Source organism: Erinaceus europaeus, chromosome 20 (genome assembly GCF_950295315.1).
Source record: "Erinaceus europaeus chromosome 20, mEriEur2.1, whole genome shotgun sequence".
Lineage (NCBI taxonomy): Eukaryota > Metazoa > Chordata > Mammalia > Eulipotyphla > Erinaceidae > Erinaceus > Erinaceus europaeus.
Genome location: NC_080181.1, coordinates 6,056,257 through 6,079,410, shown reverse-complemented (window position 1 = coordinate 6,079,410; position 23,154 = coordinate 6,056,257). Strand labels below are relative to the sequence as shown.

At 40.2% G+C, this 23,154-nt stretch overlaps 1 protein-coding gene across 1 annotated transcript; it reads left to right on the top strand.

Moving 5' to 3' along the window:
- Positions 1-822: 822 nt before the first annotated feature.
- On the top strand, positions 823-13,745 carry MMP13 (matrix metallopeptidase 13). The gene is made up of 10 exons (XM_007520627.2): positions 823-965; positions 1,054-1,295; positions 2,564-2,712; positions 2,875-3,000; positions 4,148-4,309; positions 5,962-6,079; positions 7,856-7,989; positions 9,145-9,304; positions 11,628-11,731; positions 12,553-13,745. Exons 1-10 carry the CDS (start codon positions 846-848, stop codon positions 12,651-12,653), a joined length of 1,416 nt encoding a protein of 471 aa, XP_007520689.1. The 5' UTR covers positions 823-845; the 3' UTR covers positions 12,654-13,745.
- The last annotated feature ends 9,409 nt before the right edge of the window (positions 13,746-23,154 follow it).

The window sequence follows — 23,154 nt, the reverse complement described above, 5'->3', positions numbered from 1 at the left end:
AGCATGCCTACCAAGAGTACCTACTTCATAAAGCTTTTGTAAGTATTAAATATAAGCCTCTTTTAACCTAGCACATAGTAGTAGTAGTCCTATAATAGGTATTAGTCATTATACTATAATACAACATTAATGTACCCTAATATATTCCTCTGTCTTTGCCTAGACCTGTGAGAAGTTTGTACAAAAGGCTATATTTATTTGTTAAATGGTCATAATGTTGCTTATAAATCCCAGGGGCAACATTCAGCTTTGTGGACATGCTACAGAGTTTCTGAATCTCCAAGCTTGGTTGTAGCGCAATTCCAGGGCCCTTTGGTAGACATAATATCACCCTCTGGAACAGGTCTGGAGAGAATGAAATTTAGAACTTACCAGGCAATAAACATTCTGGAAGACTAGGCTTCTCTTTATAGAAGCAACAGCTTAATTCTCTTTTCTGGAAAAGAAAAAAATATGTGTTGCCCTACAGAGGAGTTAAAAAAAAAACAAACAATTTCATCAAGAAAAGTAAAAAACTTAATACTCTTTGCTTCTTTCCACAGTATCCTTAAATATGCTGAGGTTGTTTATTTTGCCAGATGGTTTGAGACCCTGCTGAAATGAGAGATGCCCTCATTTTACATTTACCCTCCAATTCTACCACAAACCACACTTCTTGGGAGAAGAAGAAGAAGAAGAAGAAGAAGAAGAAGAAGGAAAAAAAAAGTCCCCATGTAAGCATGTTTACCTTTAACTGACGAGGGTGCTGAAACTTGCCCTCGAGCTCTGACTCATCACTGCTGCCTATAAAAGGAAAAGGGCTTTTGCTGTGGAAACACAGCAGCCTGCAGGCACAGCCACTCAAGATGCACCCAGGTATCCTGGCTACCTTCCTCTTCTTGAGCTGGACTCGCTGTTGGTCCCTGCCCCTGCCTGATGATGATGATGATGCCGATGTGTCTGAGGAAGACTTCCAGTTTGCAGAGGTAGGGTATCCTATCAGTCTCAGTGGCATCATGACTCTTAAAAATCCCCTTCCCTTTTAAAAGTTGATGGCCTTGGTCTCTTTTCTAGCGCTACCTGAGATCATACTACCACCCCCAGAATCCTGCTGGAATCTTGAGGAAGTCAGCAGCAAACTCAATGGGTGACAGGCTCAGAGAGATGCAATCTTTTTTTGGCTTGGAGGTGACAGGCAAACTTGATGATAACACATTAGACATCATGAAAAAACCAAGATGTGGGGTCCCAGATGTGGGTGAATACAATGTTTTCCCTAGAACTCTCAAATGGTCCAAAACAAATTTAACATACAGGTAAGTCACCCACTCTCTCTAATATGTGTTGTGTGCATGTGTATGTGTGTGTTTCAACAGCATAAAATGTCTAATTTTAGGAAAAGCTACAGGTGAACATGCATAAGCAACAGGCAGATTAAGTATGACCACACTTCGTTGGCAGATTTTAAATACTGAGCTGGAAGTTAAATCTAGGAATAACTTTCATACCATCAATGAGAATATCTCATCTATTCTTTGTACTTTAACCTCATATTATTTTTCATTTGAAATCTTAAAGTATTTCTAGCAGAAATAAAAAAATAAGTTGCAAATATAATACAAGAGGTATATTTATGATAGCAGGATTAAAAGTGGGGAGTTTTACTCTTTCTAGGAATTGTCCAAAGTTAGTTAATTTAATTGGGCTGTATTAATACAATTATAAGCTTTCAGCAAGCATTATAAGTTCTTACTGAATGCCTACATATTTATTTATTGCTTCTAGAGTTATCACTGGGGCTTGGTGCTGGTACTACAAATCCACTGCTCCTGGTGGGATTTTTTTTCCATTTTTATAGGATAGGACAGAGAGAAACTGAGAGTAGAGGGGGAAGATAGAGAGGAGGAGAGAAAGATAGGCACCTACAGACCTGCTTCACCACTTGTGAAGTGACCTCCTACAGGTGGAGGGCCAGGGGTTTGAACTAGGGTCCCTGTCCTTAGTACTTTTTGTGTTTAAACTGTTGTGCCAGTGCCTGGCCCCCAAAATTTAAAATTTAAGGTACCAAATGATCAATTATTTAGAAATATTCAAATATTTTATTGAATTCCCCACTTTTAATTTTATTGCTGAGGTTTCAATGCTCTGGGCTGACTTTTTCACATAGAGAGAAACAGAGACAGGAATACAGAGGGGGAAAGATACCACAGCACTAAGGTGTCCTCCACTGTAGTGTGGGTTGGCTTAGAACCTGGGCCATAGGAATGGCAAAGCAGGCACACCATCTAGCTTAGCCATTTTTGCCAGCTCCATTTAAAAATTTTCATTAAGCATTGCAGTTAATAATTTATTTGAAACAGTAGGACTTTGAGGGGCTGGAGAGATGGCACAATAGTTGTGCAACAGACTTACGTATCTGAGGCTCCCAGGTCCCAGGGTAAATCCTTGGCACTACCATAAGTCAGAGCTGAATAGCGCTCTAAAAAAAAAAAGTGCAGTTGAAAACTGGTATTCCTAGGAAAAAAATATTCTCAGGTAATTTTTACCTTCCAAAAAGCTAACTGAAACATTCTTTACTGAACAGAATTGTGAATTACACCCCTGACCTGACTCACTCCGAGGTCGAAAAGGCAATTAAGAAAGCATTAAAAGTTTGGTCTGATGTTACACCTCTGAATTTCACCAGAATTAACAATGACACTGCTGACATCATGATCTCTTTTGGAACTAAAGGTAATGATTCAGAATCATCTTTTCTGTTCCTTAGTTGGTTCTATTCTCTTGCTCATTTTAGTTATCTATTACTACTACACAGGATTCAACAAAATCTAACCAGGTCCCTGTGCTTGGCATCACTAGGTATAACCAGATACTTACTCTTGCTTTTGTATATAGAACATGGTGACTTCTACCCATTTGATGGACCCTCTGGCCTGCTGGCTCATGCATTTCCTCCAGGGCCAAATTATGGAGGAGATGCCCATTTTGATGATGATGAGACCTGGACAAGTAGTTCTAAAGGTAGTATGTCTTATGAAGGTTATTTATTATATTAGTGTACCCACTAATAAGTGCAATGGAGAAACTGTAACCTATATTTAGTTATTTGATTATATTTTCCAAGAAATAAAAATGTTTATCTTAAGTTGATTAATCTCTGCAAGCAACAGTCTACAAACCAATGTAAAATAATAAAAATGGCCAAAATCTTAGTTCAGTGGCTTGAGGGATACTAATTTTGAAGTGGAAACAAAAAGCCTTTTTTGTTAACCAGGTGTTGTACTCTGGATTACGTTTTGGCATACTGAAGAAGTACACTGTACTATCAATGCATATCAGAGAAAAATTGAGAGGGGGCGAAGACAGAGAAGGAGAGAGAAAGATAGATACCTGCTGACCTGCTTCACTGCTCGTGAAGCGACCCCCCTGCAGGTGGAGAGCTGTGGGCTTGAACCAGGATCCTTAATCCTTAAGCAGGTCCTTGTGCTGTGCGCCAAGTGCGCTTAACCCACTATGCTATCACCCACCCCCCCTGCACCATTTGTTTTTTTTGCCTCCAGGGTTATCACCAAGGTTATCTGTGGGGTTAATTAGCTGCACGATGACTCCACTACTCCTGGTGGTTATTTATTTATTTTCATTTTCTTACAGAGATGGAGAAAAATTAGGAGTGAGTGAGAGAGGAAGAGAAAAACCTGTAGCTCTGTTTCACCACTAATGAAGCTTCCTCGCTGAAAGTGGGATCCAGGGATTTGAACCTGGGTCCTTGTGCATAGTACCATATGCTCTCTACCCAATACACTACTGCCCAGTCCCTACTTTCTCCATTTGACCCAAGAAGACAAAAAAGAAGGCCGGACTTGTACTGAGCTCACAGCAAATCCTTAATTACTAGTCAGTAAGAACAAATCTTTGCCATTATAATTGTACAGCAATTTTAATCAAAGTAGGTGATAAATTATTCATAGGGGTTAAACCATACTCTGATTTTTCATTTAAATAACTGAATACTAACTTTAAAAAGGGTGTAAGCACACCTATTAATAATAGCAATGCAGTAACACACAAAGTACCAAGAAACAGAAATGACAACATACCAAGAATTAACATTCCTTTTACCAGGTAGCTATCGGAGAACCTTGTTTTCTCATTGTTTCTTTTCTTACAGGCTACAATTTGTTTCTTGTTGCTGCCCATGAGTTTGGCCATTCTTTGGGCCTGGAACACTCCAAGGACCCGGGAGCTCTCATGTTTCCCATCTACACCTACACTGGCAAAAGTCACTTTATGCTTCCTGATGATGATGTGCAAGGGATCCAGTCTCTCTATGGTAACTCTTTTACTGGTTTAAAAGAAGGACAGACAGGGACACTTATTTTTTAATTACTAATGAATTTACCACTGGCCCTTCTACTGCCTTTGTTATTGAACCATTTTTTCGCTGCTCAGCTAGTAGGTAGTGTATTCTCTAAATTAGTTTCTGCAGAATTCTAGTCTTACTAGAATTTAAATATTGCAAGGTCCATTTGTTAGCTTCAAATATGTCTGACCTAAGGAAGGGATCTATCTTCCTCTTTATTTAAATGGTGGAGAAACTAAACCTAGCCTGTAATTGCTTTATCTAATGTAACACAATTGAGGATGAAAGTGAGCTGTTAATCAGCTTTTATAAATTCTGGGTATTTTTGGAACCACTCCCACACAGCACAGGAAAAAAATCGTTTGAGTGATGTGCTGTCATATTTCAGTCAACACCTAGAGTGACTACTGTAAGAATACCTTCCTTTTTTCCCATCACATTTTCAAAAACATCTACAACATAACTAACCTCAATTCAAACAAGTAAAATTATCTGTTGTAAATAGAGTTAAAGTCACTGTGCATAGTCATCACCACAAGTGTCTATAGAACAGAAAAACTTGCTCAAAACAGAACATCTATATCCACTGTAACAACATAAGAATGTTGTAACTATTATTTCTAAATACTGTGGCTCTGAAAGACTTGATAACAGAAAGAACACGAGCTAGGTAGAGACAAACAGTTAGACATTGTTACTATGCACGGCACTCTTTGCACTAATTGAAGCTGGTGGAGAGTTGATAAGCACCTGGTGCATGGCCAGGAGTTGCTGAAGGTCTAACTTGTCACAGATGCAACTGCATGCACTGTGGCAGTGTGGTGAAGCAATGACAGCTAATGCTGGGGGCCGGGCAGTGGTGCTCTGGGTTAAGCGTACATGGCACAAAGCACAAGGACCTGTGTAAGGATCCCAGTTTGAGCCCTTGGCTCCCCACTTGTGTGTGTGTGTGGTTGCTTCACAAATGTTGAAGCAGGTCTGAGGTATCATTCTCTCTTCCTCTCTGTCTTCCCCTTCTCTCTCATTTTCTCTCTCTGTCCTATCCAAAAAAATAAATAAAAAGGAGAAAAGGTTGCAGGAGTAGTGGATTTGTGGTGCAGGTACCGAGCCCTAGCAGTAACCCTAGAGGCAAGAAAAAAAAAGTAATAGCTGATATTGACAGTGGCTAAAATAGGCAGGAGGAGGAACTGCCATGAGGACTAGCACACGGACAACATGTCATCTTAAAAGTGTGTTTCTCACAAGCATCTGGGCAGGTTCTCAAGCGCACCCACAACATAAACCAGTATGTGACAATAATTTGCATGACGTTTGGAGAGAATTCCCTCTGGCCTTTTGCTTCCCCAACTTCCTATTTCTATAGCCAACTTTGAAAAACCTAAACTTGTAGTTGAGATGTGTCTCCAGGAGACCTGAAGGATGGAGGCAGAGGGAGAAGTCCCACCTAGAAGACTTCAGTCTCCCTGGAGGGAGGAGGGGAGAGGATGGCAGGGTGTTGGGATGACCAGGCAGGAGCAGCTGGCCTGCCCTTCAGAGGAAGCTTCTCCTGCTCTCCGCTAGTGAGGTGAGGCCATCAGGAAGGTCTTCCTTGGTAACTTCTTTCACTTATTTCATGACTGCAGGCCCAGGAGATGAAGACCCTAACCCTAAACATCCCAAAACACCAGAGAAATGTGACCCCTCCTTATCTCTTGATGCCATTACCAGCCTCCGAGGAGAAATGATTATCTTCAAAGACAGGTATATTTCATAAAATTTGCATGTAACAAACATTTGAGAAATCCTGTCTACAAATATTAAAATATCTGCTCACAGTTCTAAAATAAGTTAATAATGAAATGTGCAGACCTTTGTGTAGTTTTTTTTTATATATACATCAGATGAAATGAATAACTGTAAAAAAAAGAAATGAATAACTGTCATAGTTTTCAATGGATATCCCTGGTATTGTGCAGGGGTATCCTTCTTTTTACATCTTTGGTTATAGTCTTTCCTGTGCCAAGAACTAAGTAAATATAGTATTCCAATTTATTTACTTCAAACACACTCACACATTGGTATCAATTACCTTTTCTACATGAACTCCTTTTGGTATGGAAAGACTGTTTTGTTTTTCTTTTGTGAAGAAAGACAGAGGAAGGGACACCATACCACAGAACTAGATCTTCCTCTGGTGTCATGGTAGCTTCCATGTGGAGGCAGGACTTGATCATGGTAAGACACAAGCGCTACCCAGTCAGCACCTCTCTGACCCTGTTAAGGAAAAACTTCTGGTTCTGAAAACATACTAGGATTTGAAAGAGTGAGTATTTTACAGTCAAAACTAGATGAAACACTTTTTTGGGGTTTGTTTTTGTTATTTTTTACCTCAAGGGTTATTGCTGGGACTGAGTGCTGGTATTACAAATCCACTGCTCCTGGAGGTCATTTCTTTCCACTTTATTGGATAGGACAGAGAGAAATTGAGAGAGGAGGGGAAGGACAGAGAGAAAGATAGAGAGACACCTGCAGACCTGCCTCACAGCTTATGAAGCATCCCCCCACACAGGCAGGGAACTGGGGGCTTGAACCAGGACCCTTCTGCTTTGTACTATATGTGCTTAATCAGGAGTGCCACTGCCTGGCCCCCTGAAACACTATTTTTTTAAAAAAAATTAAATTTTGCCTCCAGGGTTATTGCTGGGGCTCGGTGCCTGCACAATGAATCCACTGCTCCTGGAGGCTATTTTTTCCCCTTTGTTGTCCTTTTTGTTTATCATGGTTGTTGTTATTATTGTTGTGTTGCTGCCATTGTTGTTGGATAGGACAAAGAGAAATGGAGAGAGGAGAGGAAGACAGAGACAAGGAAAGACAGACACCTGCAGACCTGCTTCACCGCTTGTGAAGTAACCCCCCCCCCCCCGCAGGTGGGGGGCCAGGGGCTTGAACACGGATCCCTGTACCAATCCTTGCGCTTCACACCATGTGTGCTTAAACCCACTGTACTGATGCCTGACCACTTTTTGATTTTGAGATGAGCAAGCTTATTTCCCTATTCATCATTAACAGGCTCCTTCTCAGTGATCTGATAGATCTGCTCTTCTACATCTTTAATTACATTGTATTCTAGGAATTTTCTCACGTATCAGTTTTCCCAGGCTGAGTTGTTAGCAGGCCGTCTGTATGATTCAACTTCCTCTCCATGGCACAACACAGTTCCTGGCACGTTCACTTGCCGCTTGTAAGATAAGCAAGCTTGCACAAAGTCTCAACCCACAAAGAACTCAGCATTTTATTTTATTTTATTTTATTTTTTTAATATTTATTTTAGAACTCAGCATTTTCAACATGGCTCTGGAGATTTCCAATTTCTGTATGCTTGCACACAATTAAGTAATAATGACCAAGTCTCCTACAAAGGGAAACGGCATTTCTCTCTTCACAGGTCGAAGAGGCTGTTGTGTCTCACTTATCTGCACTTAGGTGGAGAGAGGTGACTGACACTTAGAAATAACAGTATTTTCACTTTTGTGTTAGATTCTTCTGGCGTCTGCATCCTCAGCAGGTTGACGCAGACCTGCACTTAACAAAATCATTTTGGCCAGAGCTCCCCAACCACATTGACGCTGCCTATGAGCATCCTTCTCAAGACCGTATCTTCATCTTTAGAGGTACGAATCCTCTGCATGTCCAGGGTGGGCAGTGATGAGCTTGAAGGTGCCCTAAACTGAAAATGCGCTGAAACTCAGAAGCTCGTATTATAAAAGGAAAACCAGGAGCACCTAAAACTCCTATAGCAAGTATCCTCACTTGCTATACTTCCTACCTGGTGGGGAAACAGGCCACAGTCCCACTTTATCCACTCTGTCTCAGAGCCATTGTGCCCATCTTATCACTTATTTACTCTGTAAAATATTTACTGAAAAAATGCTCTAACAAAATGCATTTTGAAAACTTGAAAAACTAGTGTTTGTAATTCCCTTTTCTGAAAATTCAATTGATTTAATTTTCCTATTTTCTTTCTAGTCCTTCAACAGATAGAAATTATGCCTTTAAATATTTATATTTACAGTATAAATACATTTTCATTTTCTTTTTTTAAACTTTTATTATTTATTTGACAGAAACTAAGAGAAGCTGAGAAGGGAAGAAGAATATAGAGAGGGAAGAGACAGAGAGACACCTGCTACTCTGCTTCACCATTTGTGAAGCTTTTCCCCTGCAGGTGGGGACCAGGAGCTTGAACCCAGGTCCTTGTGCATTGTAATGTGTGCACTTAACTAGGCATCACCTCATGGCCTCCACATTTTAATTTTCTACTTGTTCCCCTTTATATAAATTCATAAAATCTGTCTGAATTACTACTCTATCTCAGTGTTCATAAAAAGATTTATTTATTTTTTTTAAAAAGGGAGTAGGGAGAGAAAGAACCAGATGAGATCACTCTGGCAGATAGGATGCCAGTGGTTGAATTTTGTACCTCATACTTGAGTGTCCAATGCTTTATCCACAGTGCCAATTCCCAAGTTACTTATGTAGAAATCTTTATCTGTTTCACCTAGCTTCAAGCTCATAAGTATTAACTGCCAAATTAACTGTGATATTTGATTTGTTATATTCACAAAGAGGAAATCAGGACCCTAACTCCTATTATGTGTTTAAATGCCTTGCAAACATGGTAACTAGAAAGACTAATTTGTTTCCAAATGCATCTTTTATGTTAAAGAGTCATTGCTAAAAATAAATCTTTTGAAGAATAAATATATTCATATCTGAATCCTAATAGATTGATTTGGGTAATGAAACCATTCTTTTATTCATTCCAGGCAGAAAATTTTGGGCTCTTAATGGCTATGACATTCTGGAAGGTTATCCCAAAAAAATATCTGAACTTGGATTTCCAAAAGAGGTTAAAAAGATAAGTGCAGCTGTTCACTTTGAGGACAGAGGGAAGACTCTCTTCTTTTCAGAAAATCAAGTCTGGAGGTATAGCAATCACATTTCCTGACTCTGTGTTTTGTGTCAGAGCAAAGTGTGCCTACAACAGCTCTCACTCCCTTTTTCATTCCTCTTTATTAGTATTTTACTTTTATTTTTTTTAATTTCTTCATTGGGGAATTAATGCTTTACATTCAACAGTAAATACAATAGTTTGTACATGTATAACATTTCCCAGTTTTCCATATAACAGTACAACAGGGTTGTATTGTTTATTAGTGTTTTAATAATGGTTTATAAGATGGCAGGACTATTGTCCCACACTGCACCCACTACCAAAGTTCTGTTTCCTGTCCCTCCTCAGCTCTCACTATTTCAGATTATTATTTAATACATGATTTTAAATGTCAGACCAACCACACTCATTTCTGATCCATTTTACCTTCTTCAGGTGAACCAATACACACTAAATATCTCAAGCGCTCTTAGGACTACGTCTGTGTACATGAATTCTCACTCTTCTTTTTAGCCATCTTCTGTACCTCAACCATGACAAACCCATTTATTTTACTTTTTTTTTTGCCTCCAGCATTATTGCTGGGGCTCAGTGCTTGCACCACAAATCCACTGCTCCTGGAGGCTACTCCCCCCCCTTTTGTTGCCCTTATTGTTTTATCGTTGTTGTGGCTATTGTTGTTGTTACTGATGTCACTGTTGTTGGATAGGGCAGAGAGAAATGGAGAGAGGAGGGGAAGACAAAGAGGGGGAGAGAAAAACAGACACCTGCAGACCTGCTTCACTGCTTGTGAAGCGACCCGCCCTGCAGGTGGGAAGCCAGGGGTTTGAACTAGGATTCTTACATCGGTCCTTGCACTTTGCACTACTACGCTTAATCCGCTTCACTACCCCTCTGACCCCCCCCCATTTATTTTACTTTTATATCTTTACTAAAGTCTTCTACACTTTTTCCTGGATTCTTTTTTTTTTTCCATCATCTTTTGCAGCAGGAGAGGACATAAAAAGATGCACCTACACACACATCTTGCCTTCTGACTTGTTTATTTGTGGTAATGGCATTTCCAACTCTCTAAAACTACTGCCAAACTCTACCTGCTACTACGCTCATGTTCCCCTATACGAAGCCCATGGTTCAGTCAAGATGTATTGCCTATCAAATCACAAATGCACCAAGCTCTTACCTCTCTCTAGCCTTCCTTCATGCACCTGTTTTTTCTGGAATATTTTTCCTTGCCTCACCCTCCATCTTGAAATTCCATTTGGTCTACAAAGTCTTTCTTGGATCACTCCACTCAGAGGTTATCTATCCTCTCATGAAACTTCCAAGACTTTTCCCATTTGCCTCATGAGTATATGTCTTTGCTTCCTTGATATCAACAGTTCAGTGGCTCTTACCTCCTACCTTGTGAATATACTTCAAGACTATAGAGACTCTTATCCATAGCTGGCAATAGTATGTTATGGAACACAGTTCTTTTTCTCAGGTTAATCTCAGAATGTGTGTGGTTGGCTAGCGTGTTTTGTATGCAGAGGAGGGGTTTTAAATATGTAGTTGTTGGAGGAGAAAGATAAGCCACTCTTCCTAAATTGACCATCACAATTACAATAACTTTCAGGAGAGACATTAAATCTTAAATATTTCTGTAACTATAACTTTATGTTGTAGGTGGTCTTATACATAGTGGGAGATCAATAGAAAAATATTCAAAGTGGGAGTTGGGCGGTAGCACAGCAGGTTAAGTGCATGTGGTACTGGTACAAAGTGCAAGAACTGGCATAAGGATCCCGGTTCGAGCCCCCAGCTCCCCACCTGCAGGGGAGTCGCTTCACAGGTGGTGAAGCAGGTCTGCAGGTGTCTGTCTTTCTCTCCCCCTCTCTGTCTTCCCCTCCTCTCTCCATTTCTCTCTGTCCTATCCAACAATGACAACATCAATGACAACAACCGTGATAACTACAATAATAAAATGACAGGGCAACAAAAGGGAATAAATATTCAAAAAAATTTAAAAAAAGAAAAATATGCAAAGCACAAACATGTACTTATTTCAGCCTAAGAATATCTTCCTAATAGCATATCATTACAACAGAAAATGTGAATTTTGTGAGTTGGAAAAGATCTTGTGACTATTTTTCCAAAGATAACCTACATCTTTGCAGACAAGAAGAACAATTACTACGTATTCAGCATTTTGTGATTCTTAATTAAAAAAAAAACTAAAGCATCACATGTTTCTAATGTACCTGAAAATTCAAAGCTCTTTCCAATTTTAACAAGTGTCATTATATTCTCTGTATAAAATCTAAGATAATTGCACGAAATACATCCTACTTCATTGTTTTTCTTGTTAAACAGCTATGATGATACTAACCATAAAATGGATAAAGACTCCCCCAGGCTAATAGAAGAAGACTTCCCAGGGATTGGTGATAAGGTAGATGCTGTCTACGAGAAAAATGGTAACTAGTTTCATTGCATTGACTTTAGTGGAGGTTTCTGGATCCCCTTAAAATCATTTTCTTTGTAAAAGAATTTTATAAAGGGCTTAAGTGTGCTGATATATTTGCACATGGCAGTTAAGAAATTAGTCATTTCTAGGGCTGGGGAGATAGCATAATAGCTATACAGAAGATTTGCAAGTCAGAGGCTCTGAGGTCTCAGGTTCAATCCCCAGCACCACCATAATCCAGAGATGAGCAGTGCACTGGTCCTTCTCTCTTTGTATCTTTCTCTTCTGCATTACTTATAACAAATGAATATATTTTAAAATTGGCCATTTCTGTATGACTACTTTGTAGATAATAAGCAAGGAATAAATTCCTTAGAATAAATGGTAATTTTAAAGTACTGATTTAATGTTCGGAGTAAAGACTACCTTAAATTATGCTTGAGGATGTCATGACGCAGAGATGGTTGCTGTAGCTCAAAGCGAGAGTGGGATGCACAGTGACTTCTATATAAAACTAATAACTATGCTGATGATAGGATGCTTTTTGGCTTTCACTATTTAGAAGGAGATCGTCCCTAGAATACGAATAACTAATACCAAAGAAAATCCAACATCAAAACTGGGACTCATAGCAAGACAATTACTTTGAGACAGTAATTTAGAAGAGTTGGGAAACTTTCTTTCCCACCTTAAACTTGAAACACTTTATTAAAGCACTGCAGAGTTTATAAACACAAAGTTTGGAACTTTTTTAAGTGGGTATAGACTGAATTTTTAATGTTTGCCTTATTGTAGTAAAACTCTAAAACTTTTTTAATCTTTTTCTCATAGGTTACATCTATTTTTTCAATGGGCACATACAATTTGAATACAGCATCTGGAGTAACCGTATTGTTCGTGTTATGCCAACAAATTCCCTACTGTGGTGTTAAGTGTCTTTTAAACATTGTCATTTAAATTCTGGAAGTCTTTTTGGATAGTGCTTCCAGAGATATGAGATGTGTGTGTGTGGGGAGACATCAGGGAATCGCTTAGTTCTGTGAACAGGCATCAGTAAGTTAACTCTGAACAGGTATTATCTATGCACCATGTATGTGGCTGGACCCACACTGACTTTTAAAGGAATGAAATACAGTACCTCTAGGAATCATCTAATTATTGTGTGATATGTAGAAAGCAGTAATTTACAATATTTTTTGCATAAAAATGGGATGAATGATGTACGAAAGGACATAATTTTAAAAAATACATTTATAACAATACTTTCCAAAAACTGTAATTTATCATAGTTAATGAACCACCTTTATTAAGTACTATAAAATGGAGCTGGTGGGGAGAGGCACTTTTGCAAGTTATATGTGAATAAAGATAAACCAAAAGGGATTGTTTGAGATAAACATATCGTATACAACTTTCCAAAGGAATTTGGGTTTTGAACAGAAACTTTTTGGATGCATATGCTCCTCTTTCTGGTGTGTTCATTAAGAATTTTTTTTTTTTTTTTTTTACCAGAACACTTCTCAGCTCTGGCTTATGGTGGTGCAGGGGATTGAATCTGGGACTTTGGATTCTAAGGCATAAGAGTCTATTTGTATAACTATTATGCTATCTAGCTTCTGCCAATGCCCCTCTTTCTATAGACAGTAAAGAACCATCAAAGGCACCGAAATGGAAGACTAAGACTAATGGTGGGGACAATAGATATGGTCTTTGAACTCCACTTACCTTTCACTGTTGACAAAGACTTAAGGGCTACCCACAAAGAACACAAATAAATACTTCTTCAAATATTTATTTATAGACAATAAAGAAAGGTGATATCTCTTTGCATTATGACATTTCAGGCCTTTCAAATATATCAAGATAAAAAAATCAAAATAGTTGTCAAAAGAATCTAAGACCAAAACATCACTTTTTCATATATCATCTGCTTAAGATGAGAAGTAGTGTATTAACTTACTTTGTATCTAGGTAATTACTTGAAGTGTACAAATTACCTTGAATAAACAAACTTTTGTTCAGTATACAGACTAAGTTTTATTTATGAATCAGAAGGGCATATGTTAACTCAGAGGTATCTAGAATGAGCAGTCTGGTGATTCTCAGACTAAGTTTTATTTATGAATTAGAAAGGCATATGTTAACTCAGAGGTATCTAGAATGAGCAGTCTGGTGATTCTCAGACTAAGTTTTATTTATGAATTAGAAAGGCATATGTTAACTCAGAGGTATCTAGAATGAGCAGTCTGCTGATTCTCAGACTAAGTTTTATTTATGAATTAGAAAGGCATATGTTAACTCAGAGGTATCTAGAATGAGCAGTCTGCTGATTCTCAGACTAAGTTTTATTTATGAATCAGAAGAGCATATGTTAACTCAGAGGTATCTAGAATGAGCAGCCTGCTGATTCTCGCCCTCCTGAAAATGTAGCACTCTGCCCCTTTTCTCTTTTTTAGAAAGATCTCTCAACAGTTTTTACAGGGTTCACCCTTGATATTTACTGAATATATGAATGACCACCAAGAGAAAAACCACTGTGCTAAGAAATCTTGCTCATAAAATCTCAGGCAAAGAAAATAAAACATATTATACTTGCAAATTTATTGTTTATAATAAAAATAATATTTTCAACAAACTGTTTGCTGGCATATTTTGTCTTCCAGTCTAATTTGAAGTTTTTTTCTCACACACAGAGAGCCCATTTAAATGATTCCCTCTCTTTGCCAAAGTCTCTTGGTGAAGTGGCTCCCCCACTGTTTTTGTTGTTTTTGCAAGAAGACTCATTTCAGAATTCAGCACTGTGGTGCCAGGCTATGCCAAGGAAAGCTCTCATGAAACTCTGGCTCACCTGGTGCTCATGAGCCCCTTTGCCCCTTCTTTCTGGATTGGCTTCTCTAGACAAAGCACACGAATTCCAGAATCTTCTCTGTTGAGAAATGTCTTCTCCCACCCCCACTCCCCGTCATGAAGTAGAAGTAACAATGGATTTGGAGCTAAGACAACTGAATTTTATGTTTCTGTGTGATAAAATGACATATGACTTTGGTCACTTTATCCCTTTTGGCCTTATTGTTCCGATTATGCAAAATGAGAAGCTTTGATGAGGCTGCGTATGTGAGCAGCACAGTGCTCTGCTGAGGACCCTCAGGCTCCACTGAGCTCCCTCCTATTGTCCTAATCATTGCTCATCCTCAAACATGTCATCAATGGACCTTTAAATGTCAGGAATCTAAATTGAAACGAATCTGAAAAACAGGGTCTCCACCCACAAGAATATTCTAAGGAGACAAAATAGTTAGAATTTAGTAAGTAAAGTATGTTTCATGGGAGCGATGAGCATTTGCTGTGGATACTGAGAATGATCCAACTCTTCTACCAGAGCACCCCCAAAGTCAATCTGGAGACTTTTCACCTTCTTTCTGAATTTAATAGGACTTCTAATTTCTCAGGTTTCTTACAGGGGCAAAACACAGTCCACCTATTCATCTCTCCATCCTTCCCTCCATGCGCTTAATTTAATTGAGCACCTCTTCTGTGTCAGTGACCTAAACAGATATTGGGATACAACAAAACCTCATTATTTTCTCAGAACTCACACTCAAGGTGAAGACACAAACATTATTCAAATAAGCTTAAATTATTGCTATGATAAATGTCACAAAGAAAAGAAACAGTGCACCCTACCACTCCAGGAAGACTAGCCCTGCGATGAGTGCGCCTGGAATGGTCCCAGCTGTGGCCATGAACTGTGAGCTCAGAGCTATAAGGGTTCAGCGGTTGCACAGGCTTCTGTGCTAAATATGAACAGATACTGGCCCTGGGTCAGGTGGATTGGGTAAACAGTTAATTTTACTTATAGATTTTCTTCAAGTTTGGGAGATACCCTCTGCCCTGATCCAACTTTCTAACCCTATTCTCAACTCTGACACCATCTTCCTAGACAATACTTCTGTCCACCTCCATGCTAGCTATCAAACTCAGGTAAAAGTTATACAAGTAATGGACTCCTAAGACCATACCTAAAATAGACTTCCTAGCTTCTTTCCTCCCTAAAATCCCCAGTTTCATCTGCTCTGTTACTACTTTTTGGTTCCTACGTATTAGTCAGTTTGTCCTGCTTTAGATCTTACCGCCTTTCAGTCAACAAGTTGCAGATGCTATCATGCTTCCATCCTGACTTCCCTGGACAGACAACCTCACCAATGCTTCCTGGAACCTCACCTCTCCAGAGCCCTACCCCTCTAGAGAAAGATAGAAACAGGCCGGGGGTGTGGATCCACCTGCCAGTGTCCATGTCCAGTGAAGAAGCAATTACAGAAGCCAGAACTGCCACCTTCTGCACCCCATACACACTTTGGCCCATACTGCTGGAGTGGGAGACACGATAGGGGAAGATAACCAGAGAGTTCTGAACTCCATTTCCTTCAGGACCCAGAGAGAAAAGAGGGAAAAAGTAAGGACATTTGGAAGTGGTAATAGGTGTAGGTGTGACTTAGAAAGGAAGAGAAGTCAGGACCATAGAAAAAAATGGGCAAAAATATATACAGGTAGTTACAGAAATAATAGTCATCCCATATCTGCAACCTTGGGAGAACTGCTGTGGTTGCAATGGAGGGACTGGGGACACAGAGCTCTGCTGGTGGGGACACTGTGGGATTATTCCCATTATCTCCTAACTTTGTGGATTAATATATTCTTTAATTTTTTTAAATTATTTTATTTACTGGATAGAGTCAAAGAGAAATACAGAGGGAAGGGGAGGTATAGAGAGAGGAAGAGAGAGAGAGAGACCTGCAGGCCTGCTTCACAACTTCTCCCCTGCAGGTGGGGGCTGGGAACTTGAACCTGGATCCTTGCACACTGTAATGTGTGCTCAGTCAGGTGAGCCACCTTGTGGATCAATATTAAGGCACTAATAAAATAATAAAAAAGAAACAGTGCTTTGAGAACACTGAAGAAAAGGGAGTTTACTCTCTCTCCCTCCCTTTCTCTCTCTCTCTCTCTCCATCAGATAGGAAGAGAGACCCAGAGTGACATCAAAAGTGAGTGTGTCTGGGACAGGGAACAGAATGTGGGGAGCACAGGAGTGCTTCAGGGTGATTTTGGCAGTGTGCGGCTGTGTGAACTGAATCAAAGTGGAAACATTAAAGCTCCATTTCAGCATGGCAGCTTGAAAAAGCAGCTTTTGTTATGGTGATGCACAGGGAATCAAAACCAGATTGTAGTTATACCAAAATAAGGATGGTGAGCTATGTTACTAGTGTGTACAACTTTAATTTTATTTAGCACTAATTACTTACTATATTTAAAATGTACCTATACATACATATGTATAATAGTTTACATAAAACACTACTATCTTCCTCTTGTCTTTCACAATGCCAAATATAAATCAGTGGGTCTCTTTGTGATAAGCAGAGAAAAATACCTCTTACTTCTTAAAGTCTCTCAGCTAAAACAAACATAAAATAGCATGGCTAATTCTAAGGACTGGCATGTGAATATTTATTAATAGTTCTTGGGGACTGAGTCAGGTAGAGGAAATAGTAACTTCTTTGTGTTATGACCTGCTGCCCAGTGAACTATGCTGGTGCAACAAAGAGTCACTCTGTCTCAGCCCTACTCTTAAGAGGGCAAGTTAGCTGCCTTGGAAACTCCAGCTAGATGGTTTCCTCATCCTCACTGCACAGGAAAGGCTGTGTTAGGGTGTGTTCTGCAGCCGCCACCATTCCCAGCAGCAGCAGCAGCAGCGCCTGGGAGTAGGCTAGAAATGTGCATCCTGTGCTGCCCACACCTTCTGCATATGAACCACTGGTGCCACAGAGATCAGGGTCTCAAAAGGCCCTTCATCCCGGAGGCCCCGCAATCTCTCAGAAATCATCTACATAAGTGTTTCATGAAATACAGTCTTAAGAGAGTACGCACACAACTCCAAGCTGGTAAATTTTGGGCGGTGGGGGGAACATCTGAATGTAGAACATCACTTACTTTTGTTCACTCTCATTTAAAAATAAATGTGGGGGCCATGTGGTAGCACAGTGGGTTAAGCGCACATGGTGCTAGTCACAAGGACCAGGGTAAAGATCCTGGCTCGAACCCCAGCTCCCCACCTGCAGGTCTGCAGGTGTCTGTCTTTCTCTCCCCCTCTATGTCTACCCATCCTCTCTCCATTTCTCTCTGTCCTATCCAATAATAACGATAGCAATAAGAACAACAACGATAAACAAGGGCAACAAAAGGGAAAAAACGGCCTCCAGGAGCAGTGGATTCGTAGTGCAAGTGCAGAGCCCCAGAAATAACCCTGGAGGCAAAATAAATAAATAAATAAATAAATAAATGTAACTACCTTTCAAAAGGAAAGTTCATTTATTAAATGAGTTATTGCCAAGATCCTCTATTGGTATAACAAATTTTTCCTCTGAAATTATCCCAGGAAAGCATTCATGTCGAATTAAACATAAACATAGCGGCCTGGGCCTCTGCATCTTTGTGCTGCTCAGTGATGTTGACAATGAAGTATGTACAGCCGTATGAGTCTGTTACCCGGAAATCTATGTGATGCTGTGAACAAATATTATTTCAAAAAAAAAGTTATTGAGGAGAAAAGTCAACAAACCAGTACAACAGACCAAATGTAAATACAGGCCACAGACAAATATCTTGACTTCCAGGATCCACCCCAAGATTGAGATTCCCAACAGTCCCACTAGATGGCACCAACAATACTCTTTTGCAAGTGGAAAGTACAGCTGATTTGAACAAATTTCAGTGCAGAGAGGTGAGAATCAATTAAGTCACTGTTGATTAGTTTCTAATTCTATGCTGCTGGCTTTCAAGTAAGGTTTAATAGCAAAGGAATTCAAGACTGCTCACTCCAGGCTCCTTAATCATGCTGTGTCACTTACCATCCTGTCACTTATCTCCTCGGCTACAAAATGTCCTTCAGGGAGAATCTCCAGGGAGATTCAGCATGAGGTGCAAGTGACCAAGACCTGCATCAGACCTCTGGGAGCTAGGGTTTGGGCGTCATTGTAAGCTGCTGGGTAGTGGACTCCACTGGGAACCACAGAAAACACAATGCACAGTACATTATTGCACCCTTCTTCTTCTAGCGTTTGCCCTTCTTCCGTAGCCAGTCAACAGCGTCAGGTTGAGCCTGATGTAAAGTTTTGAGACCTCCTTTGAATCTGGAGAGGTGACAGTCGTTGACTATGTGGGTCATAGTCTGTCTGGAGCCGCAAGGGCAGTTCGGGTCGTCTCTGGTTCCCCAGCGATGGAACATAGCGGCGCACCGGCCATGGCCTGTTCGATAGCGATTGAGGATGGCCCAATCATAACGTGCTAGGTCAAAGCCGGGTTGACGCTTGCAGGGGTCTGTGATGAGGTGTTTGTTCTTGACCTCAGCTGACTGCCAACTCTGTTTCCAAGAGACTGGAACACAGAAGTTCAGTGTAGGTGTAGGGGACCAGATTGGGTGACGAGATGTCAAGCGTTGGACAGGGTGGGCGAAGATATCCACGTATATTGGCAGGTCCGGTCGAGCATAGACGTGGGAAATGAACTTAGATGATGCCGCATCCCGACGAATATCTGGCGGGGCGATGTTGCTAAGAACTGGCAGCCATGGAACCGGGGTGGAACGGATGGTTCCAGAAATTATCCTCATGGAGGAATATAATTTGGAATCGACCAAGTGGACATGGGGGCTACAGAACCATACTGGGGCACAGTATTCTGCAGTGGAATAGCATAATGCCAGAGAGGATGATCGTAGTGTGGAAGCGCTCGCGCCCCATGAGGAGCTGGCCAGTCTTGCAATGATGTGATTCCTCGTGCCCACCTTTGCTGCAGTTTTTATGAGATGTTTGTGAAATGACAGAGTGCGATCGAGAGTAACGCCAAGATAGACTGGCTGGGCTTCATGCCAGATTCTCGTATCGCCACCTTCATGCCGGATTCTCGTATTGCACCTAAGACTGCATAAGAGAGACCAAACTAGCCAGAAGCAAGAAGCGAGAAAACCCCAAGTGTCAAGTTGAGAAGAACACTTGAGATTCTAAAGTTTCTTTCCCCAAAATGTTAGTTCTCCTACTTTAATTTACTATCAATATAGTCTTACTGTTATACTTGACTTTCTAATGTGTGTGAAAACACTGATTTAGGATTTCTTGGCTTCATTCTAGCTCACTGCTCAGAAGTCACATGAGAAATTATTAGAGAATACTGATTTACCGGATTCTGAGCTAGTGGAGGTATAATCCTGCACCATTCTCACTACCAGAGTTTTGTGTCCCCACTCCCTTCATTGCAGTAGCTCTCTCAAGGGCACAGATATGGGTTTATTATTATTTCTGTAACTATCTATATTTATATAAAGATAGTTGCCGTTTTTTCTTTTTAAAAAGAATTTATTTATTTATTCATGAGAAAAATAGGAGAGTGAAAAAGAACCAGACATCACTCTGGTACATGTGCTGCCAGGGATTGAATTTGGGACCTCATAGTTGAGAATCCAATGCTTCATCCACTGTACCTCCTCCCAGACCACATTGCCCTTTTTTTTTCTTTGATCCTGTCCTCCCTTCCTTTCTAAGTTACACCTACACCTATTACTACTCTCCAGTGTGCTTCCTGTTTTCTGTTTTTCTCTCTCCGGGTCCTGAAAGAATTAGAGTCCAGAGCCTCTAGTCATCTTCCGCTAACATTTCTCCCCCTCTGAGAGTAAGGACCAAAATTCTTTATAGGGTGCATAAAGTGGGAGTTCGTGCTTCTGTAATTTGAGACACTTTTGAAAATTGGACTATGGCTATTAAGTACCTCTGGAAATACTAACATGGGCTAGTTTTGCACCAACACACTATCTTGTTTTCTCTTTCCTCCTTCCATTCACTCCCTTCTACTTTCCCCCAACCCTCCCTTTTCTCCTTGTCTTTCAATTTTCCAAATAAAAGGTGCAAAGATTCATATGTACTATATCCTTGGCCCAGCATCACTTTTTAAAAAAACATTTACCATGGTGTGTTATTTGATTAAATGACAAAATTATGTCCTAAAATTAGATGTAGAATACATAAATTTTTTCAGATAAATAATGACTTCTGTACAGAGGAGGATCTTTGCTCTAGATATAGTTGTTTAATAGTAGCACCACACATCAACTAAGTCAAAATGATTACCAGTAGTTCATACCCAGCAAATTTGTAAATTTCAAATCTTGGTTGTAATGGAACTGGTCTTTCTTGATTATTCAAAATCCAGTTTCTTTATCTTGCAATATTTTCTCTTTTTTACTTTTTTGATAAAGACAGAAATGACATGGAGGGGGGAGATCAAGAGGGAGAGTGAAAAAGAGGCATCTATACTACCGCCTCATCACTCATGAGCCTGCGCCCTGCAGGCGGGGCGAGGGTGTGACCCTGCGCGTGGTGATTCCTGCACTCTACTGGGCCATCACCCAGTCCCATATAGCTGACAATTATTCACAAGTGGAAATACAGTTGTTCTTATTTTCACAGCTTTAAACTCACTTAAAGGACATCATCTAAGGATGTTTAGCTATGGCCCTCTGCTGCTTCAAACATATTTAATTAGAAACTAAATGTGTGCTTGAATGTTTTTTAATCATTTACATCTACCAGTAACATTCTTTTACTAGGCAATCTTCCCTTTCCTTTATGGACGGGACACTAGAATCACTACAGTACAGGCCACAAGTAAAACATGTGAACACACGGCCTTCCAGTTCTATCTGAAAGGAGTGTTTCCCAGTGCAGCTGAGAGCACAGCCTGTCTGCGTCTCAGTTTAGGGCCTGCTCAGTGACCGATGACTCTGCTCCAAAGCAGTGCAAGGAAGAAAGGAATTGGTGACCCCTTTGCAGCACTGAGCACACAGGCTACACGTGTGCGTGCGTGCGTGCGTGCGTGCGTGCGTGCGTGCGTGTGTGTGTGTGTGTGTGTGTGTGTGTCTTCATGGAGAACTCTGCGTTGGGCCATTTTGAGCAGAGCAGGAAACTGAGATGTGACATCAGCTCTGCCTGCTGTTCCTTTCCAGCCCACGTATCAGACTTTATGCATTAATAAACAACAATAGTAGGCCTATCCCAGTTCCATAAGGGTCATCTCAACTGATTTGTGGTTTGCATAACAGGAAGATTAAATAAAAATCCAAGAAGCAGAGTAGTGCGGAAGTGGAATAAAGGATGGCAGCTGTTAGTAGTGATGGAAGCAGAGCAGTGAGCAACACAACTGCCCAGAAATTACACAGAACTGTTGAAGAAAACTGAACAATTCAGAACTCTTTCACTAAAATTGCATTATAAATTTTGTATACACAGTTCTTGTCTGTTTAGTATTTATAAGTCAGTTCAAAACATTCCCCCGTATCTTTTGATGCAACAGGGATTACGGCAATATGGTGTGTCCTATGTTTACTTAAAATTAAAAAAAAAATAAAGGAAGCAATTACATCACCTGATTCAAGTCTTTCAACTAAGTAACCAAGGACAAGAGAGAGGAAATGATTTCTAAAAGGCCATAGTTATGTTATGCAGTAATCTGGACCATAACACTTGCATATATATTTTTTTCTATTTTCAGCCTATTAATCTCCCTACTTCTTAATTTCTTACAGGGTAGGACACTGGTTATTTAGATAGCCATGTTCTATAAGGGGTCATGGACTGTGTTTAATTCGGCCATAAAGACATTATCAGACTTATGGCAATTGGGAATGGGGACAAGCTGTGTGTGCACACTATCTTGGGTACTGGTCAGCTTCCCAGGCTCTGTCATTTGCTGACACCTCTTCCTCTAGCTGAAAGAGATGAACCTGACAGATCTGGGAGAGAATGAGGCAGCACTAGCTCAACTAAGATACAGCAGAAAAAGTCTTTGCCAAGATAAATTCGGCTTAGCAACTCGTTCTGACTGCTCAGTTTTTCGTGTTTTCTCTGAGGCTGAGTCTCTATGTCACACGCCATCCTCCTTCTTTACTGCCCTGCCCAAGCCCTGCTTTCTCACTCTCTGTCTAGACGATGCCACTTTCTGTTCCTTAGACCTTTCAATAAGACACTACCCACTACTGGGATCCTGAGTGAAACCTTGAGAGATTCACTTCTGAGTCTAGAGTAGAAACTACATTTCTGAAATGTGGTGGTAATGATTGTCATGGGCACAACACACATCATTTTCCTGTGTGCCAGACTCTTTTCAGTGCTTTGCATTCAGTAAATACAATAAGCATTCATGTACTTAATGTATAAAATATCTATCTTATAAGTGAACACAGGGTGTTAGTTAAACTCAGAAAGGTTGTTCTGAAGAGACTTATTATGAATCATATGAGAAGTATGTGGAAAAACTGTGGTTTGCACCCCCAATAGTCTAGCTCTGAAGCTATGGTCTAAAGTGAAATCACTCAGTTCTCAGTAAACG